Source organism: Plasmodium gonderi (genome assembly GCF_002157705.1).
Source record: "Plasmodium gonderi DNA, contig: Chr05, whole genome shotgun sequence".
In the NCBI taxonomy this organism is placed as follows: Eukaryota; Apicomplexa; class Aconoidasida; order Haemosporida; family Plasmodiidae; genus Plasmodium; species Plasmodium gonderi.
Genome location: NW_021628930.1, coordinates 575,745 through 595,403, shown reverse-complemented (window position 1 = coordinate 595,403; position 19,659 = coordinate 575,745). Strand labels below are relative to the sequence as shown.

At 32.9% G+C, this 19,659-nt stretch overlaps 3 protein-coding genes across 3 annotated transcripts; 1 reads left to right on the top strand and 2 right to left on the bottom strand.

The window, feature by feature from the left end:
- Window positions 1–610: 610 nt before the first annotated feature.
- Window positions 611–4,010, bottom strand: PGO_051410 (hypothetical protein, conserved; the record flags this gene model as incomplete). The annotated part of the gene is made up of 2 exons (XM_028686519.1): window positions 611–3,681; window positions 3,899–4,010. The coding sequence occupies 2 exons, from the start codon at window positions 4,008–4,010 to the stop codon at window positions 611–613; spliced, it is 3,183 nt and encodes a 1,060-aa protein (XP_028542320.1).
- A 2,323-nt stretch (window positions 4,011–6,333) lies between these two features.
- Window positions 6,334–16,140, bottom strand: PGO_051400 (rhoptry neck protein 5; the record flags this gene model as incomplete). The annotated part of the gene is made up of 31 exons (XM_028686518.1): window positions 6,334–6,446; window positions 6,566–6,667; window positions 6,812–6,874; window positions 7,025–7,096; window positions 7,265–7,339; window positions 7,529–7,594; window positions 7,754–7,798; window positions 7,947–8,003; window positions 8,188–8,220; window positions 8,373–8,402; window positions 8,571–8,603; window positions 8,742–8,780; window positions 9,040–9,114; window positions 9,360–9,578; window positions 9,777–10,154; window positions 10,429–10,803; window positions 11,069–11,450; window positions 11,796–11,989; window positions 12,150–12,272; window positions 12,497–12,577; window positions 12,865–12,987; window positions 13,213–13,293; window positions 13,480–13,545; window positions 13,683–13,757; window positions 13,953–14,012; window positions 14,332–14,520; window positions 14,819–14,845; window positions 15,067–15,099; window positions 15,304–15,417; window positions 15,533–15,622; window positions 16,077–16,140. The coding sequence occupies 31 exons, from the start codon at window positions 16,138–16,140 to the stop codon at window positions 6,334–6,336; spliced, it is 3,477 nt and encodes a 1,158-aa protein (XP_028542319.1).
- Window positions 16,141–19,043: 2,903 nt separating this feature from the next.
- Window positions 19,044–19,631, top strand: PGO_051390 (hypothetical protein, conserved; the record flags this gene model as incomplete). Its single annotated transcript, XM_028686517.1, has 2 exons — window positions 19,044–19,187; window positions 19,611–19,631. The coding sequence occupies 2 exons, from the start codon at window positions 19,044–19,046 to the stop codon at window positions 19,629–19,631; spliced, it is 165 nt and encodes a 54-aa protein (XP_028542318.1).
- Between the last annotated feature and the right edge of the window lie 28 nt (window positions 19,632–19,659).

Genomic DNA, 19,659 nt, shown 5'->3' with positions numbered 1-19,659 from the left:
CCTAGTACAACCCGTTTTCACCTGGCTGCACACATTTTTAACTGTTTCGTTTTGTTATTTATTTTATTTTATTTTTTTATTTTTTTTCACACAAACAGGTATGTAGGGAAAAGCTATTACTATCCCAAGTTTTAACTGCAAACATGAAAAAGTGTAAAAAAAAAAAAAAAAAAAAAAAAAAAAAAATTGCTACCCACGTTATGATGCAGATCAAAGCATGCATGGACCCGAACTGTGATGACGAGGGTTTAAAAATTTATTTACACATTTTGCACACGCGTGTGTATGTACCAAATAATAAATGATTATCAGAGCGATTGCGTTTTTTCATCATTTCTTCATTTCTTCATATCTTCATGTCTTCATTTTTTCTTCCATCTAACAAAATGCAAACACCTCCGAGCGCACCAACATGAACGATGTTACACTCGTAAAAGGCATTTCCAAACTGTAAAAAAAAAAAAAAAAAAAAAAAAAAAAAAAAAAAAAAAAAAAAAGGAGGAGGAGGAGACACACACCGTGCATGGTTATAATTTCCCCTCTATATTTGATTTTTTTTTTTTTTTTTTTTTTTTTTTTCCTCTTTTTTGTAAACGTGTTACAACCTTTTCTACTTCTTATCAGAAGTGGTTATCCCACCCTTCAACAGTAGGGATACCTTCGGTTTTACAGTAGCCTTTGCAAATTTTGGCATGTACTTAAGATTGGTTGGTGTATCTACTGGCTTCGAATAGACATTATGTGATGATACATCATCAGTTATTTTCTCTTCATCTTGTTTTAGAAGATTAACAGGTTTGTCAAAAAAGGTGTCTAAATTTTTAGGAATTAAAGCAACTTTTCCTTTTATGAAAAGAGGCGTATTGTTTAGAGGCAATGGCTCATTTTCATCTGCATTTAATATAGCTTCTTGTAATATTTCAAAGTTATTGAAATTATTCCATGTACTTGGTAATTTTAGGGATGCATTAACTTGACGCAAATCATTATCTAACATATCCAAAACACAATGTTGTTCTTCAATTAATTTTTCCAATTCTCTACATGAGAATAGCATATTTATTATGTCATTTTTATCGTTATCTGAAATTTTACAAAAGTTCATTGATAAATCAAAAAGGTTTTCATGTTTTTTCTTTTTTGGTAAAAATAAATGTGCAATATCATCTAGACGTTCCATATGCTTTTTCTTCTTATTCCCATTACAATTACTACCATTTTCTGCTTTCTCTTGCTTTTGTAAATATTCATTTGCCCACTTCAACCTTTCTTTTAAATATTCTATTTTGTAATTCTTGTATATATTGTCAAAATCGAAATTGTACTTATCTTCTAACCTGTTTTGTGTATTTTCCCTTTTTTTTCTTTCCATTTTGAATTCTTTCTTCCCCTTTGATTTAATCTTTCCAAGTATGTGTTTTCTCCTATTTGTCATACACTCTCCTTCACTCTCATCACATTCAGTATCATCATAATAATCGAATTCATTTCGTGCTTCTTCATCTATGTGTTTTGTCTCTTCCTCATAGTTATCATCTATATGTTTCTCTGAGCACAGATCCTTACACATTGGACCTCTTGCATAATCACTTTCCCTCTTATATTCATACATCTGCCCATCGTCACTTTCATCTATGTAGTTTCCCCAGGTATCTTCCTCATTATCATCTTCGTTTCCACTATCTTCGCTTCTAATATTATGGTGAGACTCACTACATTCTGTTCTTTCCTCATCCACAACCACTACCCCTCTGCAGTTGTTCAACTTTTGTTCAATCTCATACCACCTTGTGTCACCAATGTATTTACTTCCACATTTATCAGTCCTCTCCTTCTGCTTCTCCTGCTTCTCCTTTTTCCTTTTCCGTCTCTCCTCTTCCATACTTACATCTGCATTTAAATATTTTTCATCTTCACTTGTCCATTCAACTCCGTTTCTAAATTGTAGAGGTTTTAGATATCCAGCACCTACCATTATGTCTTTTCCATTTCTCCCCTCCTCTCTACTCATTTTTCCTTTATCTGCCCCCTTCGACATTACCATTTCTTCCTTTTTACCTTTTCCTCTAACTTTTCTCTCATTCGTGGTAATTTCTTCACTCAGCTGGTTCCCTTGACCCATAAATTTCAATCCCTTTGTGGGGTTCAAAAATGCAGAGCAGTTGTGCCCACGCTTGTCGATGTTTCCAAACGGATCGATCTTTCCATACGGATCGATGTGTTCACACATAGGCAAGTAATACCATCCAGGTGGGAAACAAATTGGTCTTCCCTTTTCAGTTGCGCTTTGAAAAATGCTATTATGAAAACTGTAATATGGTGAATAATTTGACATGTAAGGACATTCATTAAATGGTACTGATGGAGACAATGTTACATTGGAATTCATTCCTCCGTTATGTAAACATTGTTGTATATTGTATTCATTATTCTTTTTTCCACCTTGATGTTGTGGCTTTTTATCAAAATTTCCTATAGGATTTGCAGGTCCTGTAACTTTCCCCATGTAATTACCACTACATCTGGAAAATGCATTTATATAATTCATATTTTTAACTATGCTACTTTTTATAAAAGTGGATAAAGGACCCACCATTTCTCTGTTACTTCTATCTGGTACACCAACCATTATGTTATTGCTTTTTGTTTCCTCTTTTTCTTCCCTTTTTGCTTCCCCTTTCGCTTCCCTTTTTGCTTCCCCTTTCGCTTCCCTTTTTGCTTCCCCATTTTCGTCCTCTTCTTCCTTCCGACTTTGTATATTTATTGTTGCCTTCACGTTATTTTCTTTTCCTCTCACAACACTGTTATTAAGGGAGGGAGGCATTTTTTTGGAAATGCCCTTTTTCAAAATTTCCTTCTTCGTGCTTACTACACTTTTAGTCAATTCAGTTGATATGGATATACCGTTCGTTTTTATCACTCCATATTTTTCTACTGTACTATTTGGAGAAGAGAAATGTTTTACCTTTTCCTTCCCAAGGGGAGCAGAGGAGAGTTTCCAATTTCCAGGTAGAGAAGGCAATGAATTTGTTTCTGATCCTATACCTTTTGGTTTTACTGATTGGTTTTTTAATTTATCAAGGATGCTAATTTTTTCAAAATATTTACTTTTATTTAATAATGAATGTTTTCTCTTCAATTCGTCTTGTCCTCCCCCTCTTAGAGAAAAGACATCCTTCGATTCAGTTTTTTGTAAAGTAACCATTTGCATACTTCCATTTGATGTATACAAAGATGGTTCTCGTACTGATTCCCTTTTAGATTTCTGTTCTTGTGTCTCTTTTACTTCTATCCTTTCCTTTATTCCCATGCTTTTCAATTTCGTTTCGGGTATTTTTATGTTCGGTTTTGGTACTTTCATCCCTTTTGCAAATTTTATCCCTTTAAGAGATTTTATAGCTTTCAGTTTGGGTTCTACCCCTTTTGATTCTGTTTTTTCATGTACCAATTCTTTCCCTCCCATCGATTTCATTTTAGGACTCAGAGGTTTAATTTTCAGTGGAGGTAGTTCCTTTAGTACTTTCCCTCCGAATGAGTTAAACTTCGACTCCGGTATTTTTATTTTTGGTTTCATCCCCTTAATTTTGGGTTCTGCAGATTTCATTTGGGGAATGGCTAGATTGGACTCGCTGTTCTTATCACTGTCTGCCCTTTCCTCGCTTTTGTTCTTTTGCAACACCCCTTCGATGCGTTAAAATGAAATGTGTAACGATAATAGATGTAACAAAATAAATGCGCTTCCCAAACGGAAACAAACAGGATTATTCAACACAAGGAATGCACTCTCATGGACACAATTTATTGAAAAAAGCAAGAAAAAGGATGAAAAAAAAAAAAGAGGTTCTGGATCAATGTTATCTGCACCAGATTAATCCATATTTATGAACACGTTTTATACCTGGTAAGTTCCCTTTACTTTTCAGAAGAATGGGAGGTTTTACAAATTGTTTAGTCGATTTGGGAAGAGGCCATCCCTTTTTATTAATCTGTTCTGGTAATTTCGCGCTCATTTTGGGTAGCACGCGGCTTGATAACATGTACACACAGATGCCATATAGGTTTGTTTTTGCAGCTTACCTTTCCTTCGTTCTGATTTTGTCTTTTTTTCCCAAGTGCTTAGTTTTTCGAACAGCTGGAGCGGGGGTGTGGGGGGTTAAAAAAAAGACAAAATTAGAAAAAATTTCACAAATGAAACACTGTTCTTCTGACAAGCGAAATGTCTGAAGAGGAAGGGAAATATAGACTATTCCAGCACGTAGGGAAGGGATGGCTTTGCGAAATTCACAATTAAGCGCAACCAAGGAGGGTGAAAAAGTGTAAATGAGAAAGAAACATAAATAACAAAATAGAAGAATAGAAGAATGGAAGAATGGAAGAATGGAAGAATGGAAGAATGGAAGAATAGAAGGATAGACGGATAGACGGGTAGACGATAAAACATAAAATAAAATAAATAAATAAATAATAATAAAATAAAAGCACTTTTTCATGCCAGTTCTACATACACATGCACTTGTCCATGCGTATGTCACCAAAGTTGGAAACAATCAGGCCGAATGGTTCCCATTCATTCATGCGTAGATAAAAGCGATTTACAACTCTTTTCACAAAATTAATACATGTTGCACATTTTGCAATTTTTTGAACCTGCTGATTATTTTGCTTTGTAGTGCTTTACTCAGTTTTGTAGTGCTTTACTCAGTTTTGTAGTACGTTACTCAGTTTTGTAGTACGTTACTCAGTTTTGTAGTACGTTACTCAGTTTTGTAGTACGTTACTCAGTTTTGTAGTACGTTACTCAGTTTTGTAGTACGTTACTCAGTTTTTTTGTACTTTATCAGTTTTTTTGTACTTTACTCGTTTTTTTTATACTTTATCAATATTTTTGTACTTCATTCTGTGTTATTATTTTATTTATTTTTTTTTTTTCATGTTTTCCAAATGTGCACATAAAAGCATAGTACAAGTGGAAAAAAAAAAAAAAAAATAATAATAAAATTCAATGTGCAATACACTTCGGAGTGCCGATGTCTAAATGAAATAAATTATGAACTGTTCATAAAATAAAACCAAAAAAATGTAGCACGAGCTAGCTAAATATAATTACATGTGGGGGAAAAAAAAAAAAAAAAAATGCATCAAGTGACTTTAAAAAAAAAAAATTATGAACAGTGCATAAGATAAAAAAAGTTATACGGAATAAAATAAGTATAAATATATGTGTATGCAATGCTTAAAAAAAAAAAAAAAAAAGGTAAGTGTACACATGTATATATAATGATATGTGGAATCCAACTAACATGCATGTGATGTCGTAAATTCTCCTTTTTCTGTTCTTATACAACTAATTACAACACACAAAGCAAAAAAGGGTAGACTTAAAACACAAATTGTTCTGTTCTGGAGTGTTCATAAAAATTCCTATGACATAAACCAGTTTACGTATGTGTACACATATAATAAATGTTTATGTACATTCGCATAACTGAAAAAGATATAAAACAAGGGAAATTTCATTTTTATCAATTTGATCAGAAAAAACAAAACTAGGATAAGTAAAAGAAGTAGTGATAGGAGAAGTAGGGCAAATTAAAAGTAGCTTTATAACGAATAAGACGGATAGTGGCAGAGGGTTAGGTTATGTTTACGTAAAAAAAAAAAAAAAAAAAAAAAAAAAAAATGCCAATTGCGCAAAAAATTAAATAAGGAACATACTTTACGCAAAAAAAGAAACAAAAAAAGAAACAAAAAAAGAATATTAAAATGAATGAGCAAACAAAAATGCGATACTATAGGGGAGAGGTTAAAAAAAAAAAAAAATAGTGGGATAATATATATCCCCTAACAAAGTTCAAAAACTAAAAATTAAAAAATAATAAGAAAAAGGTGAAAATGTAGAAAAAAGGGGGAAAATAAAATAAACGAAGAAACGGGAAAATAAAATAAACGAAGAAATGGGAAAATAAAAATGCGCTGCAGAGCAGATCCACGATAGTACGATATAAAACCTTCGGCTAATGTCTGAACGTGTGCCCATGTTCATAGAACTGTTTACATATATACACTAACAATACCAATATGCATATGTGTGAATGTTATTACATGGACATATGGCAAATGTTTCTATCAAGTGTAAATTGCGAAAAATAGATAAAATAATCTTATGTCTCTTTCGAATTTCATGGTCTAGTAGCTGGGACGTAAAACACTTTTTCCCATCATCAATTGTGGATATATATATGTCCCTTCTGTGCATACATGCACAGTACATATATCACACATACATAAATAGTGGGATTCTTGAGATCAAGGGGAATAAAAACTTTCTTCTCCTTAAGGTATTCTCGTGTGAACAATTATTTCATTTCCTTTTCCCTTTTCAGCCTTTATGACGAAATTTAATATACCACTCAGTGTGAATGTGGCGTGCTTTAGACTCACAACCGCTATGAAGGGGGAAAAAGCCAGGTGTGTTTACATGTCTTACAGCTCAACTGTGTTACAACACAACTTTGTGCTTATTGAAGGAGGCACTCAAAAGATGGCATATTTCCTCCTTCCTTACGTGTTGTATTTTTCAGTATCTGTTTTCCATCCTTGTTTAAAATAACAAAATTGACGGTACTGGCTAGTAGACTTCCACGCACATCCCTCGGTAAGAACTCGCCTGACAAAATAAAACATACATGTGGTACATGTTGCACATGTGTTCCGCAGGAAAGAAGAAAAATATAATATGGAATGAGCAACGGGAATGCAAAAATGAGAACATGAAAACGAAAGTTTTCGTAAACTGAGCTTCCTTTCTTACCTAAAATACTTTTGACGCTTAATTTGTCAAGAAGTACCCATGCATGCCCATCAAAAATGGGGACTGCCAAAAAAAAAAAAAATAAAATAAAATAATAAAATAATAAAAATTTTTTTTTTTAAAAGTGCGAATTGATTGATGATTGTTTTTATAATTTGTGCACTCTGTACATTATTCACGTTTTATTTAATCACAGTGTCCGATATATCTTACGTGGATTTTCTGAAACGGTGGCCAAGGCAAATTCTGCAGTCCATCCCACTGCATGTCCTGCCCATACAATTCCTATAATTGAGAAATAAGAGAATAATCATGTAAAACAGGGAAATGTTAGCAACCGGGAAAATAAAATAAAAACAAAATGTAAAAAAAAAAAAAAAAAAAACACCAATAGCGAAAATATAATCCTTTGAAACGGCTTAAATAGTAAAATACTCTCGTAGAATGTTATACTTTCATATTCCAGGCCCATGCTTCGAAGGGCGGAAGAAGAGATATAATTATTTCCATCGAAAATTATTATGTTAGCTGCGGAAAGAAAAAAAAAAAAAAAAAAAAAAAAGCGAAAGAATAAAAATGTACACACATAAGCAGCATATATATAATTATAGACATGCGCATGTGTCAGCAAATTTGCAGGAAAGAAAAAAAAAAAAAGCTCATCCGGGTTTGGTCAAAAAATTCTGCGAAAGTACATATGCATTGTTGGAAGGTTACCGCTTGGATATAAGATGGCATATTCAAATTCGGAAACTTTAGAGTTATTCTCGAGCACGTAAAATCCTACAAGACGAGGAAAAAATGAGCAAATGAGCAAATCAGCAAATCAGCAAATGAACAAATCAGCAAATGGGCAAGTGTGCAAATCAACAAATGAGCAAATGCACAAATAGGGGACTCATTCATGGTTTATGTCAAAAAGGACAGCATTCGCCCAATTACTTTCATTGTCTTCATCAACTCCCTTCATTTCGATCTTCTTCACGCCTGACAGAGTGAACAAAAAAAAAGAAGAAAAATGAACGCAAACATAAGCATAACATGAACGCATTATGTATGCAAAACGAATGAAAAACGTGTGTTGTTGTATTAAGGCAATCCCATCGATTTTTTGCACTAAGAAATAAATACGTACCATCTATTTTCAGTATCTCTAACTCGTCTACAAATCGTTCTCCATCATATACTTTCCCTACGGACGTTTAAAAAACAAAATCCACGCATATGTACATGTCCATGTATATATACATGTGCACGCGTACACATGCGTGTGTATTTATTGTGCATAAGGGAACAAGGAGTGAAAAGAAAAATGTTCTGTTGTAAAAAATTTATCAACGCAGGGAAATTATATTCATGTGTGTCCTTAAAATTACTTGATTTTGATAATCCAATATGAAGTGTATTTTCTTCGAATAGAGGGCGATACAGAAGGGTAAAAAAAAAAAAAAAAAAAAAAAAAAAAATATGAACATGTGCAGGTAAATCCACACCTAAATTTTACACACAAGTACAATGATTCATTTAACGAAATTCCAAAATTGTTATGTTTTGTCCATACGTTCAAAATTATCCATATTTAGATGGTATCCTGCAGAGCAGTGAAATGAAAAGAAAAAAATATGGAAAAAACGATTAAATGACAAAATGGAAAAAAGATGTATATATGTTTATGTGTCTATATGTCTCTATGTTTATGCGTCTATATGTCTCTATGCAAACTTAAACGGTTTCCCAAATATGTCCACTATTGTATTACCTCCTGTGAATAGAAATCCATTGAATTTTCGAGCTAAACGTAGGGGAGACGATGGGAGAGGGGAAAAAAAAAAAAAAAAAAAAAAAAAAAAAAAAAAAAAAAGATATTAGTATGGTATACAAAAAAATCTAACTGTGCATGTGTTCATTTTTTCCCTTTTGGAAAAATTACTTCCAACTTTTATGGAAATGGGACTATCTGTTTTAATTCCTGCAGGTTGAATAACGGAAGAAAGAAGTGGTGTAGGGGTGAGTAATAATTTATACTTTTGCAATGGTATGAAACTGCATATATATGTATATATTTACCAAGATTTAAACAATCATCTGCCAGTATTTTTGCTCATACAAATGGATATCAAATACACATATGTATATACATGTACACACATATATGCGTGTTTATATTTGCTATGTTCTACAAACGCATAGACACATGTATTTTCCTGCACAAACGTCTTGAAACTTACCTTCACGAATGTTAATTGATTTCTTGAACAAATTGATAATTTTTCCTTTGAGAATTTTCAACAATCCCACATTTTCTGAGAAAGAGAATTTGTGAGAAAGTGCATATTTAGACTTGCGTTTTACATATCAGAAAGCATAATACACATTTTTTTTTTTTTTCATCTTCTGATATATACATGAATATGATGAAAATTAGGTGCAATAGATGACATATTTATTATGTTCTCATTTCTGTTATACACTTTCAATGATACACATTAACATATATCAAGTATTCCTTCTTTTTTTTTTTTTTTTTTTTTTTCTCCTGTTCTCTTACTGTGGACGAAGGTCGAAATTTGACTCCTTTCCAAATCCTTTATATGCTTATCATTTTCTTCCATAAAAGGACAGAAAATACTGATGCTACTTTCCTTGTCTCTATAATTTCTTATTTTCAGATATTGCACACTGTTGAATGAGCGATCTATTATACTTTGGGCCTCACTGATATTTTTAAGTCTTGAAACGTCTCTTATAGTATTTTTTACAAGTTTTCCTACGGGGAGGGGGGTAGGTGGATGGGTAAATGGACGTATATGTCATTCGGGGGGGTCCATTCGGGGGGGTCCATTCAGGGATGTCTACTTGAGCCCACTTGAACCCACTTGAGCCCACTTGAACCCACTTCAGCCTACTTCAGCCCACTTGAACCCATTTAAACGCGCAGGGAACATAATTCATGGGTGAAACTTACTTGTGACATCGGCACAAATGTAACGGAGAGACAACTCTGACTTCACAAAAAGGTCATAATTTATTTTGTTTTTGCTCTTTTTATTCTTATCCATAGAAGAACTACGTCCGAAATGATCACATCTGGTGGCCGTGTCGACAGCGATTTTTAAAATATCCAGAGGATCAGCCAAAGAGGACATAACTGTTTTTAGAATTTTTCTAATATTTCTTTTTCTTATAGGTATTCTTGTAGGTTTACATTTCTTACTTATAAACCCTAATATTTTCTTTTCTTTTGCACCTCCATAGTCATATATACAACCTAAAACAATTTTGTCCGTTTTGCCTCTACATCTGTCATAGATAATTTCAACTGCTTTTTCCACTGGTCCAGAGTCTACAAAATTGTGGAGAGAATAAAGAATACAGTGTATAAAATGAAGAAATCAAAATTAGATTAAATGATATTTTCCATTTTTGAAACCACTTAATGAATCATATTGATTAGACAAATAAACGATTCATTTGGCATCTTAACAATGGATAAGCAGGGAAAAAAAAAAAAAAAAAAAAAAAAATACACACTCAAAATGAACACATGCAAGAGTTCTCGAGGAGGAAAAAAAAAAAAAAAAAAAACTAATGGGGTTTCTAATTAATAGCTTCCTTACTGTGAACAAAATAAGAAAGGAAAAACAACTTCTTAAATCTACTGACATTTGGATTGTCTAGAGTAATGTTTTTTTCATTTTCGAATACCCATAAGGAAAGGAAAAGAGAAATATACTGTGCTAGAAGAGTAGGTGTATATGGCAAAGACAGAAATTTCTTTTTCAACATTTTCACAGTTTGGGTTATTATCCTTTGTGTCTTATCTGCTTTAGAATATCGCAATAAATAATCCATTTCTGAAAAATTCACTAAATCTGCATAATTCTTTGGGTGCGCTGAACTTGCACCGAGAGTGAATATTTTTTTCAAGGCTGCAGAGAAGTTGCTCAGAAAAGTCGACTCATACTGTTCGATCATGGTGCTTATGAAAAAGGCTGCAACACGGTGTTGAAAAAATAAATAAAAAGTGAAGAAGTGGAGAGGTGAAAAAGTGAAGAAGTGGAGAGGTGAAAAAGTGAAGAAGTGGAGAGGTGAAAAAGTGAAGAAGTGGAGAGGTGAAAAAGTGAACAAGTGGAAAGGTGACAAAGTGAACAAGTGGAGAAGCAAAAACTATGAACGCATGGTTCCAAATGAGCAAGTGTCAGAAGCTGAAAAGTATGCTCGTACATATTCAGGCACGGATTTCCCTCCTGAACTTACTAAGTTGAAGACTAACGGAAATTAAGGGAGAGAAATTGTGCACCAGGAAATTCACATGAGGAGTGATATTCTTGTTATAATTGAACCAGTTGAAAATGAAACCAACATTCCTAATCCTAGATGTTACAAAACTTTTCGTTTTCAGTTTCTTAGACACAACAAATCCGTATGATGCTGAATAAATACTCTGAATATTATTCCATAAATCTTTTGTCGTTTCATATAGAGAATTAAAATGTTCAGATTTTTTTGTCAGTAAGCATGTTTTGATAATATCATCAATTGCAAATATGGATTCGTTTCCATATTTTTCATCTGCTTCTTCACGGAAAAAATTGAATGGGGCTATCTTCAAAAAGCTTTTTTTTTTATTCTTCTTTACCTGCATGATGTGTTTGTGGGTTGGACCAGGATAGTTTGTATCGATGCTGATGGTTCTGGGAGGGGCCCCTGCACAAGCACAGTCAAGACCACACAGATGGAGTTAGAAGTGGTGGAGGTGTTAGAAGTGTTAGAAGTGGTGGAGGTGTTAGAAGTGTTAGAAGTGGTGGAGGTGTTAGAAGTGTTAGAAGTGGTGGCTTTGTTAGAAGTGGTGGCTTTGTTAGAAGTAGAGGTAGGGGAAGGAGGTGCAGTAGCTGTGGACACGCTTGGGCCCCCTCCCTCGAGCAAAAATACGTATGCAAAAATTTCTAGAATTTCACCACAAGTGACATGCAAACGCGCGTACCTTCTTCCTCTTATCAATGGTCGTGTTAAGTAAGTTGAACTTATCGTTGGTCCCGATTGAACTCACATCTATGAACCCCTTTTCAGTGTGTTCAGTAGCCGAATTCAAATAAAGTAACATAATAAGGATGAAATCTGCTGTCGTTTCAATGTTGTTCAGATTGTGTCTATAGTAGTACATCAGCATCTTAAGCACTGTGATAGGAAAAGGAGATGATGGGGAGATGTATAAGCCCGAATGTATGTAAAAAAGGTGTCACATACAGAAAAAATTTCACCATGTCTATCATTATATTTTACGAATGCAGGAAGAAGAACGCTATTGAAAAGTCGGATCTCTAAGTCCGCTTCTTACTGTCCGCTCTCCTTTGAGCTGTGTTGGTAGGCTTAAACTCGTTCTTGTAATCTTCTAAATCATAATTAGCGTTAATGGTTTCAGCTATGCATTTTCCCGAACACATGTCCACGAACCCGAATTCTGCAATGGAGACAAGAAGTTGTGCGTACATGTTTTTTTTTTTTTTTTTTTTTTTTTTTTTTTTTTTTTTTTTTTCATGACGAAGGTCGCACGTTGTAAAAATTGGAGCTCTCCAGTTATTCACCCTTTTCCATTTTATAGTTCTCACATCCATCATTTCTGTCTTTTTCCTTTTTTTTTCTATTTTATTCTATTTTTCTCAATGTTCAAATTTGTCTACTTACTTTTTTCCATAATCTCTGCAACTTTGAGCTTGAAGGTATATAGTGCATCATCAAGACCTTTCTCGACCAGAATGAGCGTTCCTGAGATATGAAAAAAAAAAAAAAAAAAAAAAAAAAAAGGAAATAACATTTCTTTTTCAGCTAGCAACTTTTATTTTTCTTTTTTTTTCTTCATGTAAAGCTTATGCAAATGAAGCGTAGACTTGGTGAACTCTATGCTGCATGAAATGCAGAGCGCATGAATTTTGATTATCTTTTATGTGTATGCACAGGGAAATAAATAATATATATTTTTTTTTTTCTTTTCCACGCTTGGAAAATATTCATATATGTATGGAAAGAGGAAAAGGTGGAAAATATGAACGTACCATTGTGAACCATATTTTGAATTCTGTATTTGAGGCGTGGTAGATACTTCTTGAAGTAGGGTATTTCTTTGTTTATGGAGCTCTTGAACGACTTTTCAAACATGAAACTTAGGAATATGCTTCCTGAAAAAAGAAAAAATAATAGGAATAGAAATAGAAATAATAGTATCAACATTGGTAGTAGTAACAGTAGACACATAAATGGAAGAAGTATTGGGTCGACTGATGCTGCAATGATTTTTTTTCTTCTTCTTGACCAAATGGTATGCCATGCATTGTGATCATGTTAAGGTGAGAATAACCAATCAGGTTGTTCTTTCTATGTTCAGTTCCCACATTCCTACAAACCTAATTGACCACAGACATCCGAGTGTAAGGGAGACATATAATTGGGTGATGTTCCTTCATGTTCCTTTAGTAATTTGCTCACTGATAGGAGAATATGAGTTGGAAAAAAAAAAAAAAAAAAAAAAAGTTACATTTTGCTATCAGTGCATGTAGTCCTAATATGGAGTCCCAACATACACTCATAGATTATCGCGCTTTTTTTTTTTTTTTTTTTTTTTTTTTTTTCTTTCACTTTTGCCGATTGTGCAATTTCCTGGATGCACATACCGTTCATGCTTTCGCTCACGAATCTTTGCATTAATAGATCATTTTCCAGTTGTTCTATATTTTCATCTGTTAATAGGGTAAAAGAAGCGTGGTTATATATTTCATGAAATAATATGACTTGCAAGGTGAATATGTAGAAAAATAACCGAATAATCAATTGACAAAAATAAAAACACATATATAAAAATAAATATATCAAGTACCTATTTTCTTCTTTTCTATATTTTTTTTCTTCTTCGAGGTGGTCTTAAAGATCTTATTCATAATTCTCTGGATGTCTGAAGGCATGGGGTTTAGAAATAATTGAACGACGTGTGCAGGAAAATTCGACTCATCATTTGGCACACATTGCATGGTGTGTCATACAACATATTAGGGATCTTGCTTCTTATATTATACATATCCATGTGTATGCAGAAGTGTACATACATATGTATGTATATATATATATATATTTTGTTCTTCTTGATTACATTTTTCTGTCTTGTACTTCTCCTGCAGGGATGCCTTGGCATACCATTCGAGGTTGTACTCTAAGGAGGGGTAATATATATGTATACATATACATTCTATAAATTTCGGCTCGCAGACGTGTGCAGAAATATGTGAACATTTGTCTTTACATTAAGTAGACTACACGTATGCTTGAGGTGATGGTTTTGGGTGGCCTGTGATTATAACGCTTCCAGAAATGCTTCTTTATGCTTCTTCACCAGTTCTTCACCAGTTCTTCACCAGTTCTTCACCAGTTCTTCACTAGTTCACCTCCACTTCTCCTCCACTTCTCCACCACGTCACCAAAACATCACCTCTTTTTTTTTCTTTTCTGTCTACCAGAAATCTATGACTTACTAGAAAAATCCACAGTTTTGTCATTCTTTATAACATCAAGTGCGTGCATAGTAACTAAACTTTCCTTCAGTAAATCTGAGGCTCTTCGAAAATTTCTTAAAGTGCTGTGCTCTTGCATTCCTAATTCTCTTATAATTTTTGTTGAATACACTTTCATTTCACTGTTTAATTTTTCCAGAAATCGAAGTGCTACGTGTGGAAAGTTGTGTCGTGAGGAGATATCAATTAATGTATATGTATCCATGGAAGATGTATTTGATTTGCATGTACACAGATGCAAAAAAAGCATCTGCTTCTGCTTCTGTTTTTGCACACGTTTGTGCTAAGTTTGTGGGATGTTACAGATTGAAGTGATGCATTTTTCACTGCGTACTGTTTCGCTTCTCTCCGTTTTGTTTATTTATATATATTTTTTTTTTTTTTTTTATTATTATTTTATTTTTTTTCTTCTATGTTTCATTCTTTTCCCGCTTCTATCTGGTTTTACCTTTTTCGTATTTGCTTCTCTCAACATCTGTGGTGATTCAGGGTGCATGTGTAAGTCGTTAGGGTGGTAAAAAAAAAGAAATAAAACCCCAAGTGAGAGAAATGGTTTCACATTTGATTTAAATATGCATAGGTTGAATTGCATCTTGATGGTTTTCTTTATTCATTTGTCTGACTTTGCTATTTTGGATATTTCGTTAGTTTAAGTCTTTTTTATTTTTATTTTTATTTTTTTTATTTTTTGCTTACCTGACGGGTCAGACGTATTTTGACTGAAACCTCCTGAAAAGGGAAGAAATAAAAAAAGGGTGTGTGTTAATACAATTCCCATTTAATATCACCTTATGATAGAGTTCAAAAACTTGAAGTTTTCAACAAAACAGTAATAGAGATGCAACATGATAAATTTATTTTTACACACATGTGTGGTGTCCGTGCCCGCGTCGGCAACATTTGCCTTTTTTGTCTGTTTCATTTTGAACGTACCAACTATATGTGCCTTCGTGGATTTGGATGGGACGAATTTCTTATACTTGGGGTCGAACATGACATTGATTGAATCCACATTTTTCATTATGTTTTTCTCTATGTTGTCAAGGCCTGCAAAGAAGGGAATCGCGTAGATTGCTGAAATGCCACTACTGAGAGGACACTACTGAATAGACATGGGGAAAGTGACACCGGTTTGTCTTCCCTACGCATGCACACAACTTACTTATGTTGCTCTTTCCATTTTTTAAATTATTTTTTATCGGATGTTTCCCAATTTTCAATTTTGGCCTGGTAAGATTCTCGAAAAATTTACCTGAAAAGGGAAATTAAAAGAAGGAAAAATTATATATGTGTTTATAACGCATGTGATTTTAAAAGCAGTTTTTTTTCATATGACCAAAATATGTCAGAATGAGGGAGAAAAGTCTTAGAAAATATTCATGAAAAATGGATAGAAACATGGAGACACATTAGCATGATTATTTGGGCAGCTATTTTTCCTTATTTCTGATTTGGCAACACGGAATAGAATTGGCATTTCTCGATTCGATAAATGTATATACATGTATATATATGTAGGTAGGTATGTATGTGTGTTGTGAAAATGCATCGTTGTTAAGACTTTTTTTTTTTTTTTTTTTTTTTTTTTTTTTTTGCAAAAAAGAATCTGAGCATCTAAGTAGTTACACATGTGTATATGAAGCCTAAGAGACACAACACCATGTCACACCACGACAAACCACACGACGTGTAATCTAATCGCTTACTTTCTACCTCCAAGGGGGCGTATGCAAAAATTGCATAAAAGAACAAAAAAATATACTTCAGCATGATGGGCATGCAAGTAAAATATTGGCTAGCTCAGTGTGCATACGATTACACGTGATATTATATGCACACCTGAATGTGCATATATATGCCAGATTTATGATTACTTAGCTTTTTATAAAATTGATAGGACAGTTTATGTGATATGTTTAAAGAACAATTGTAGGTGGAACTGGTTCATTTGTATATATAATATGTATGCTTATGTAGCTATTCATTCGCATATACACATATGTATATGCAAACTTTGGTATATTTATTCATACATTGAAACTTTTCCCTTTTCTTTTGACTCTTTTTTTTTTTTTTTCTTTTCAATTCTGAATATATATGTTTTCCACCTTTCTCTATACAAAGGTGCATATAGCACAGAAGACAGACTTTTTTTTTTTTTTTTTTTTTTTTTCCCTTTGTTCGACTACCATGTGATGAGAAATTATTCAGTAGTGATAAATGATAGGCATACATGTGTATTTTTTTTTTTTTTTATTTTTTTATTTTTTTTTTCCTTTTTCCTGGTGCTCCCAGAATTTGTCTATTTTAACAGCATGGAAATAATTAAATACATATGGTTGCAAAAAATTTGCAACTATTGCACTGACAAGGGTGCACACATATACACAAACGCACACACTTTCGCAACTAAAGAATGTGCAAATGATAGAGTAACAAAAGAAATGGAACAACCGATCATGTCACCTTTTTATTTCATAGTCTGATAATGTGAACTGAATGTGTACATAAGTGTATATGGTATATGCTACACATGGCAGTGGATGCCTTCAAATCATTTTCACTCTTTTTCTATTTTAACATATTAACTAAAAAAAATGGGAGTCAAAAAAAAAAAAAAAAAAAAAAAAAAAAATGAACAATCAAATAAATGAAGTAACAACAAAATAGATGAAACCATGACAAAATATAAAAAAATTACCCAAAAATATTACCCAAAAATATTACCCAAAAATATTACCCAAAAATATTACCAAAAATATTACCCAAAAATATTACCCAAAAATATTACCAAAAATATTACCAAAAATATTACCCAAAAATATTACCCAAAAATATTACCCAAAAATATTACCCAAAAAGATCGCCCAAAATGGTATGCATTGGGGGGCACCTAAACTTCCCATTTTTTTGTAAAGAAAAGAAACATTATTAATCCTTGCCTTTCATGTACAAGGAAATTTTTATTGCAAAGTGAATATGTTGTATTCTCCACTGAGAATGTGTCAGACAGGTATCCACTATTTCCCTTCAAATGGTTTGCTACTCACACGATACCCACACACATACATAAACATACATAAACATACATAAACATTAATAAACACACATAAACATACATAAACATACATAAACATTAATAAACACACATAAACATTAATAAACACACATAAACATACATAAACATTAATAAACACACATTAAGATGGTGAAGAAATTGTTTTTAAAAAAAAAAAACAAAATTCTCAATATGGTCGCAAAAAGGTCTAAATGCTATCCTAATTTATCGCATATTTTTCGTCATCATGACATGGTAGAATGTGTTTCTGTTTGTGTGTTGTGAGGTTACAGAGTTCTCCACATTTCCCACGAGGGGTGGTGGTGGTGGGGGGTTATATCCTACTATCCTCTTTTGATATGAAAATTCACACACGAGTACATTCAACTTAAAAAATAAACAACCCGATTGGATGAAATATCGGATGATCTGTTTCACACCTTGCTGTTCATAATTATTTTCTCTTCCCCATTCTTAACATGCTAAAATAGAAAGCAGCGGGAAATATTTAGGAAATTGTATAAATCAGACTCCAATTATGCTTTTTTTAAAAAATAAAAAAGAAAATCAAAGGGTTTTGATCATCATATATTGATATGTATGCATTATCCATGTGTATGTGTACATGTGCACATATAGTACTTGTACATATGCATTCGTACATATGTATGCACGTATATACGTACATATATCTGTTTTGTTTCTTCCCCTAAATCGTCGATACTCCATTTGGTGAAAAATTTTGAAGCTTCATTTTTTTATCATGTATTCCGAAAAGTGAAAGAACTGGAACTCGTGAGCTAGCGCATGAACGTACCAGAAAAAAAAAAAAAAAAAAAAAAAAAAAAAAAAAAAAACAAGCGAAAAAGAAAAAAAAAAAAAAAAAAAAAAAAAAAAAAAAAAAAAAAAAAAAAAAAAAAAAATAGTCACTGCGGCAATGCTGTTAATATAGCTATATTAGTAAAAAAAAAAAAAAAAAAAAAAAAAAAAAATATATTTATTTGCATATGCATACATATGTGCACAAAGTAAAATTGAGTAAAATAATGAAATCAGAAAAACAAACAAGTCGAATGACGAAATAACCAAACTGACAAGATAATCAAATTGGCCAAATAAACGAATTTAAATATTGCAATCTATAGAGTGTATATGTTGGGGGGAGGGGAGAAACTGTAAACAGGTCATCTTTCCAAAGTAAATTAACAGGTATATAAAAACCATGTAATTATAACGTAAGAATTTTTTACATGACAATTAACTACGCATATATGTATCATAAGAAAAATCAGTCATTCGAAAATACCACCCGTTTGACTAACAAAGTTTGTACGCAATTTTATATATATTTACCCTTCGTTCATAAGAAATTCAAACTGAAAAAGCCTAACGACCAATTAAAGTGTACGACCACACACACACACACACACACTCTCTATCTGCCTTACCCTCTTTTGGCAACAAGTATCAAAAGTGCAAAAAAAAAAAAAAAAAAAAAAAGAAACAGACGCTTTACCCTCCCACCTGCACACAACACGGTATACACATATAGGAAAAGGCACTTTGACCATCTCATACGCATACTTGTATACTTCCATTAAGGAACTTTGTCAAAATGTCTTACGGATGTGGAACCATATGCCTTCCTTTTATAAGAAGAGCCCTATTGACCTTCATGGCTGTAGAAGCAACATATTCCACATACGAACTTTTTCTCAAGCCCGGGGCCATCTTCATGTATTATCGAATAAATGACATGGTAAGTTTTTATCCCTCTTTTTATATGAGTGCATGTGTATCATATCCACACAAGAGCATGCAACGTTTACCTGTCCTTTTTTCTTTTATCACGCGCGAACATACACGAGAACTTCTTACACACGAACTTTTTGTGTGTAAATTTGTTACGTATTCATTTGTTACGTATTCATTTGTTACGTATTCATTTGTTACATATTCATTTGTCACGTATTCATTTGTTACGTATTCATTTGTCACGTATTCATTTGTTACGTATTCATTTGTCACGTATTCATTTGTTACGTATTCATTTGTCACGTATTCATTTGTTACGTATTCATTTGTCACGTATTCATTTGTCACGTATTCATTTGTCACGTATTCATTTGTTACGTATTCATTTGTCACTTATTCTTTTTTTTTTTTTCCCATCACTCCACAGATGAACAAGGAAAAGAAGTGAATCGAAGGAAATTTCACTCGCAGTTTAA